Below are 7286 nucleotides of genomic sequence, written 5' to 3'. Positions count from 1 at the left end.
TGTTTGTTTTCTATTTTGTAACTACATATGAAAAAAAAAAAAAAAAATGGTGAGATGTTGTTTCTATAATTTCTGTCCACATTTAAAAATTAATACAAACATAATATATTTTTAATTTATATATTTTATAATATATTAAAATAGACATAAACATAAATATGAAACAAATATATTTGAATGTATGCTTTATTTATATATAATACAGAATATATCTTTGTTATATGAACATGAATATTATATATTAAATATATGAGCACTTTATATATTTATTTATTCATTCATTTATTTTATTTTATTTTTTATTTTTTATTTTTTCCGTTCATTAATATATTTATATATGCATATTAATTTATGTCTACATTTAAGAAATAAAAAAGTTTTATGTTTCTTTTTAAGAGATATTTTTTAATACATGTTGTAAAAATTTTGGTCATATAATAAGCATATTATACATCTTCATATATATATATCTTTGATATTAAAGAATAATGTATAAAATAAAGGCAAAAAAGACAACCTATTTTTAAAACATATGAATTAGTGTGCATTATATTTTATATTATAGTTCATATATCATTTTAATATATATATATATATATATATATATATATATATATATCATTTAATTTTTATTTTTTTAAATTAAAAGTTGTAACATAACATTTATATACATGATATTTATAAAAGGATGAAATATAATACATCTTTGTTCGTTGCACTTATAATAGGCTTATGCCAAGCAGTAAGTGCCCTTATAAGAAATTCGAATACTCCTCAGGCCTTTTTAATACCTGAATTGAATAATAATGAAAATACTGAATTTAATAATAATGAAGAAAATTGTGATATACAAAAAATAGCGGAAGAAATGATGGAGAATTTATTGAATGAAAAAGATATGTATACTAATATAATGGTAGCATTACAAAATAGATTAAGTGATGATTATTTATGCTCAGAACCAAAATATGAGAATATATGTATACATGAAAAAGATAAAATATCTTTATCTTTTCCTTGTTCAAATCCTAAATATGAAAAATTAATACATAAATTTACATTTAAAAAATTATGTAATTCTAAAGCAGCTTTTAATAATACATTACTTAAATCTTTTATTGAGGAAGATGAAGAACAAAATACATTTAGTCTTATGCTAAAACAATTTAAAACATTATTAACATGTGTGGATGATGAATTAAAAGGTATATATAAAGAATCTATTGATTTATTAATCGATTTAAGAACATCTATTACTGAATTAACACAAAAATTATGGTCAGATAAAATGGTTAATGTTTTAAAAAAAAGAGAATTCCTAATAGCTGGTATTTTGTGTGAATTAAGAAATGGTAATAAATCACCACTAATTAGTAAAAGTTTAGAATTTGAAAATCTAGGAATCTTAAAAATTAATAATGAAGAATTATTAAATGAAGCTTATAACGCTTTTTCAGATTATTATTATTTTTTTCCATATTTTATTCAAAGCTTATTACAAAAAGGAGGAATGATTGAAAGGTTAATTAAAATCCATGAAAATTTGACTAAATATAGAACTAAAGATATGGTAAATAAAATTAATGCACAATCAAAGGGTGAAGTATTAAATAATGAAGACATACTTAATAAACTAAATAATTATAAGCATTATTCAAAACATGGTATATCTTCATTTATCCAATCGAAGGAAATAAAAATAGTAAACCAAAATGTAAGCACTGACAACACAAATAAGAGTCACCAACAAGATAATAATAGTAAAAATAATAATCAACAGGTAAATAATAATAATAATAATAATGATAAACAAGTAAATAATAATAATAATGATCAACAGGTTAATAATAATAATAATAATAATAATCAACAAGTAAATAATAATAATAATAATAATCAACAAGTAAATAATAATAATAATAATAACCAACAGGTAAATAATAATAATAATAATAACCAACAGGTAAATAATAACAATCAAAAGACAAATAAAAACGATATACATGCACAAAATAACAACCACACAACTGCAGAACACAAAAATAATATTTTATTCAATCCTTTATACTCCATCAATCCAGAAAAACCAAAAGATATTGTTAGATTATTAAAAGATTTGATAAAAAATTTACATATTGTTAAATTTGAAAATAATGAACCTACCACAAAAATAGATGAAGAAGGAATTAGAAAACTTTTAGAAAATACTTTTTTCGATTTAAATGATGATATTCTTATAGTACGTTTATTATTAAAACCACAAACAGTAATATTAACAGTCATACAATCCTTTATGCTAATGACCCCTTCTCCATCAAGAGACGCAAAAGCTTATTGTAAAAAGGCATTAATTAATGATCAACTAGTACCAACCAATGATACTAATATTTTGTCAGAAGAAAATGAATTAGTCAATAATTTCTCTACCAAATATGTTTTGATTTATGAAAAAATGAAATTACAAGAATTAAAAGAAATGGAAGAAAGTAAACTAAAAATGAAATATTCAAAAACAAATTTGTCAGCTTTAGAAGTTAGAAATCCACAAAATAATAAAGATAAAAATGATCCATCCAATAATAATAATAACACAAATAATAACACAAATAATAATAATAATAATAGTAGTAGTAGTAGTAGTACACCATTAATTGCTGTAGTTACTGATTTATCTGGTGAAAAAACAGAAGACATAATAAATAATAATGTAGACATAGCAACATTATCAGTTGGAATACAAAATACTTTTGAAGGACCAAATGCAAAGGCTGCAAGTTTAATTAATCACATTTCATATGCAACAATACTTTTTTTCTCTTTTATTTTAATTAACTTGTTAAATTAAATCTTATTATAATTAAAACATAAAATTAAAATGTGTGCCATTTTTTTTTAAATTATTATCATTATTATTATATATGGTATGTTTTTACAAAATATATGTTATTATTTTATATATGATATATTTTATATAATATGTTACATACATTTTTCTTGCTTTTTTTTTTTTTTTTTTTTTTTTTGTTTTCCCTTTAATATTTCATTTATTCCTTTTCTTCTTATGTGTATGTTTTTTTTCAAATATATTTTATTATGTGTTGGTATATATATAATAATTATATGTACATCTAAATATTACACATTATCGTTTATATATATGTGTATATATTTTTTTTTTTTTTGGTTGTTGTTTTGTTATATATATATATATATAATATATTTATATTTATTCATTTATCTTTAATTTTTTCTTTTTTTCAAATAATTCATCAAATTTAATAATTTATAAATAATATCAAATAAAAAAAAAAAGAAAAGAAAAAAGAAGGAAGGAAAAAAAAAATTAAAAAACCACCTTGCCTGTTCAGGCAACTTTGGTCATAAATAGCTAATTCAAAAAATTATACAAGACAATAATAAAAAAAAAAAAAATAATAATAATATACCTTTTTATAAATATATCAATAAAATTATTCTGTTTTTATTTATCATATACATTGAGAAAAGGAAAACTTTATAACTATAGTCAAGTTAAAGAATATATGAATAAAAATATATATATATATATATATATATATATATATATATATATGTGAATTATTCTGCTGTTTCTATAAGGTTATATACCTCCTTAATAATTACATTATCAATATTGGTTTTAAAACATTCCATAAGTAGAGATAATTTTTCTTTTAATGATTCCATTTGTATTTGCTTGAAAATTTGTTTTTCCAAAGAAATTGGTTCATGATTAATATCAATATTATTATCATTATTATTGTTGTTATTGTTTTCGTTGTTGTCTGATATATTATTTTCATGATTTTTGATTTGCTTATTTCTTAATTTCATCTGATTGTTAGTAGGTGTTAAATTTTTTTTCAATTGATTTGATGCTCTTTCAATTTTAATAAATAAATCATTTATATTATTTTCTAGCTTTAAATTATTTTCTTTAATTTTATTAATTTTTTCTTCAATATCTTGACACTGTAATTGTATATTGTTGAGTTGTGAATCTCCTTCTTTAATTTTTTTATTATAATCGTTTATATTAGTTTCTAGATTATTGATATGATCATTTATTTGTTGCCATTTTTTATTTAATTTATTTTTTTTTTTTAATAATATTTTATATTGAGGATCTATAGATTTAATATTATCATTGAAATCTTTATTTGTTTGTAGGATATCATCTAATGTTCTTTGAAAGTTTTTAGTTTCCATATTTTCTTTGTCAATTTGTTCATCTATTTGTTTTAATTGATTTTTTAAATTAATAATATCTTGATCGATTTTCATTTTATAATATATATGTTGATTTTCATTAGGAGAAATGTCTTTGTGTTCCTTATTTGTTTGGTTACATAAGATAATACTATTTAATTTTAGTTGTAGATTATTACATTTATTTTTTTTTTCATAGAGTTGTATATTTAATTTATGTATTTCATCATTAATATTTTTTATGATAACTTTTAAAGATTCCATATGTGCATTAATATCTTGTTCAGATAATTTAGCATTGTTAATATTTTCTTTTTTTTTTTTTTTACATATATTTAAATTATCTACATGTTTTGAAAACGTTGATTTAAGTTTATCTAATTCAATTTTTAAATTTAATTCAATAAGTATAATATTTTCTTTTTCTTTTATTTCATTATTTATTGTACTTTCTAAAGATTTAATTTCCATTTGTAATTTTTCATATACATTTTTATAATTAACTTTTTGTTCTTGTAATTCATTTTGATATATTTTAATATTTTTTATTTCTATATTAATTCTTTTCATTTCATTATTTAATGTATTATATATATCTTCATTTTTGTGTAACTCTTTTTCTAATAATAAGATTTTTTTTTGATTTTCTTTTTTTCTTTCAAAGGTACTAATACCTGAGATTGTGTTTATTTTTTTTGTTAGAACTTGTGTCTGGAAATCAAATTTGTATAACATTTCTTTTTGTCTTTCTAATTCTTTTTCTGTCTTTTTAATATTACTTTTTATTTGTTTAATTTTGATTTGTGTACCTAAAACATCTGCTTCTAATGTTATATAATCATTTTTTATTATTTGTAATGATTGAGTTAATTGAAATTTTTCTAGATCTAGATTTTTAATTTCATCTAACAAACTTTGTAATTTATTTTCTAATTGAACTAGAATATGTTCTGTAGATTTTATTAAATCATTTTTTTCAATATTATTTAATTGTTCTTTTTGATATTCCTTTTTTGATTCTTCATAATTATTTGACATAGTTATATATGTATCATTTAAATTTTGTAATGTATTTTCTAGAGTATTTTTTTCTTCTTGTAATTTTTCTTTGATTTCATATATTTCATATTCATATTCTTTATTTAAATGATCTGAATCTATAATACATTGATCATATGTTATTTGTTGTTCATTTAATTCTTTTCTTATTTTATTTATATCAAATTGAATTTTTTTAATTTCATCATTTAAAATACTATTTTTATTTTTTTGTGTATTTATAAGATTTTCTTTATGTGCACATTTATTTTGTAAAACCTTTTGTTTATTTATAGTTTTTCTATAATCTTTTTCAAATGTATAGATAGTTTTATCTCTACATGTTATCATATTTATGATACATTTATATTTATTTGAAATATTTTTAATATCTTTTTTTATATCATAATATTCTTGTACTATTGATTTAAGTTCTATATCAAATTTCATATTATTCATTTTTACTTGTTCATATTTTTTGTCTTCTTCTATTTTTTGGTTATTATATTTTTCTAAATTATATGATACATTTTGTATTTCTTTATCTTTTGATAATTTTATTTTTTCTATTTCATATTCTTCTTGTTGAATAATTTTTATTTTATTTATAAAATCATTTAATTCGCTCTCTTTAAGCATTAATTCTTTTTTGATATCTTCTATATTTTTCTCACATGTGGTTATATCATTTTCTGTGTCTATAATTTTCTTATTATTTTTTTCTCTTTCTAATTTGATATTTTTATTTTCTTTTTTTATAAACATATTTTTAACTTGTAGACATTTTAATATTTCTTTTTGATCAAACTCAATTTTTTTCTTTTCTTCAATACTCTTTTTGATATTTTTTATTTTTTTCTTTTTAATATTTACATATTTTTCTAATTTCAAATAACGATTTTTCATATTAAATATATCTTTATTTTCATCTTCTAAAAGTTTTTCTTTCTTCTTTATATCATCAGATAATACATTTATAATATCATCACTCCATTCGCCATAATATCTATTATCTTCATTTAAAAAACTATCATTTATCATCTTCATCTGAATATTATTATCACTATCCTCATTCTCAGAACTATTATAATTACTAAGTATATCATCTGTTGATATATCACTTGTGTCATATATATCATCTAATGTTTTTTTATAATATGAAGAATCTGTATCCTCCTCTTTTTTCTTTTTTAAGTCTATTACATTCTCTACATTATATTTATCACTACAAACAGAACCGCTGTTACTCTCTATATGTTCATATTTCTTATTTAATATAAATCCATCTTTCATTTCATTTCTAACATCATCCATATTAATGATATCATGATTATTTGAATGATTCTCATTTATTTCTTTTTCATCTTCAAAGGGTTTATGCGTATCTTCCATATATTCTTCGCTCATTATATTTATCACAAAAAAATAATATATATAAATAAATAATTATATGATTTAATTTTTAAAAAAAATATATAACTACACACATAATAAATATATATATATATATATATTTTCATTTATATAAAAATCAAGAGTGGTGAATTTTTTTTTTTTATTTACCTATTGGGTAATATAAAAAAAAAATATATAAATATTAATATGTACATAGTATATATATATATATATATATATATATATATATATATATATTTATTTATTTATTTATATTTTTCTTTAAAAATTAGACACGCTCTGTAAATTCATTTTATTATGAACATGTCTAAAATATAAATCGTCATAAAAAAAAAAAAAATATTAAACATATGTATATACTAACATCTCTTTTATGCTTTAATTCAAAAATGAATTAAAATATATATATATATAAATATATATATATATATATATATATATATATATATATATTATATTTTTACACCTATATTTTATATATACATGTTTATATGCATAATGAATATAAAATTTCAACAAGATGAAAAAATAATTCACTCAATATTTGAAATGTAAATAAAATAATATATATATATATTTTATTTTTAATGCATTTTTGTTATTTC

General features: G+C 18.4%; 2 protein-coding genes across 2 annotated transcripts; one reads left to right on the top strand and one right to left on the bottom strand.

Moving 5' to 3' along the window:
* Positions 1-688: 688 nt before the first annotated feature.
* PGSY75_0828800 (GPI-anchored micronemal antigen) lies at positions 689-2845 on the top strand (the record flags this gene model as incomplete). The annotated part of the gene is made up of 1 exon (XM_018785406.1): positions 689-2845. One exon carries the CDS (start codon positions 689-691, stop codon positions 2843-2845), a length of 2157 nt encoding a protein of 718 aa, XP_018642373.1.
* Positions 2846-3597: 752 nt separating this feature from the next.
* Positions 3598-6672, bottom strand: PGSY75_0828700 (hypothetical protein; the record flags this gene model as incomplete). The annotated part of the gene is made up of 1 exon (XM_018785405.1): positions 3598-6672. One exon carries the CDS (start codon positions 6670-6672, stop codon positions 3598-3600), a length of 3075 nt encoding a protein of 1024 aa, XP_018642372.1.
* Between the last annotated feature and the right edge of the window lie 614 nt (positions 6673-7286).

This window comes from Plasmodium gaboni, chromosome 8, assembly GCF_001602025.1.
Source record: "Plasmodium gaboni strain SY75 chromosome 8, whole genome shotgun sequence".
In the NCBI taxonomy this organism is placed as follows: domain Eukaryota; phylum Apicomplexa; class Aconoidasida; order Haemosporida; family Plasmodiidae; genus Plasmodium; species Plasmodium gaboni.
The sequence above is the reverse complement of the archived record's forward strand: the minus strand, read 5'-3'. Positions and strand labels throughout refer to the sequence as shown.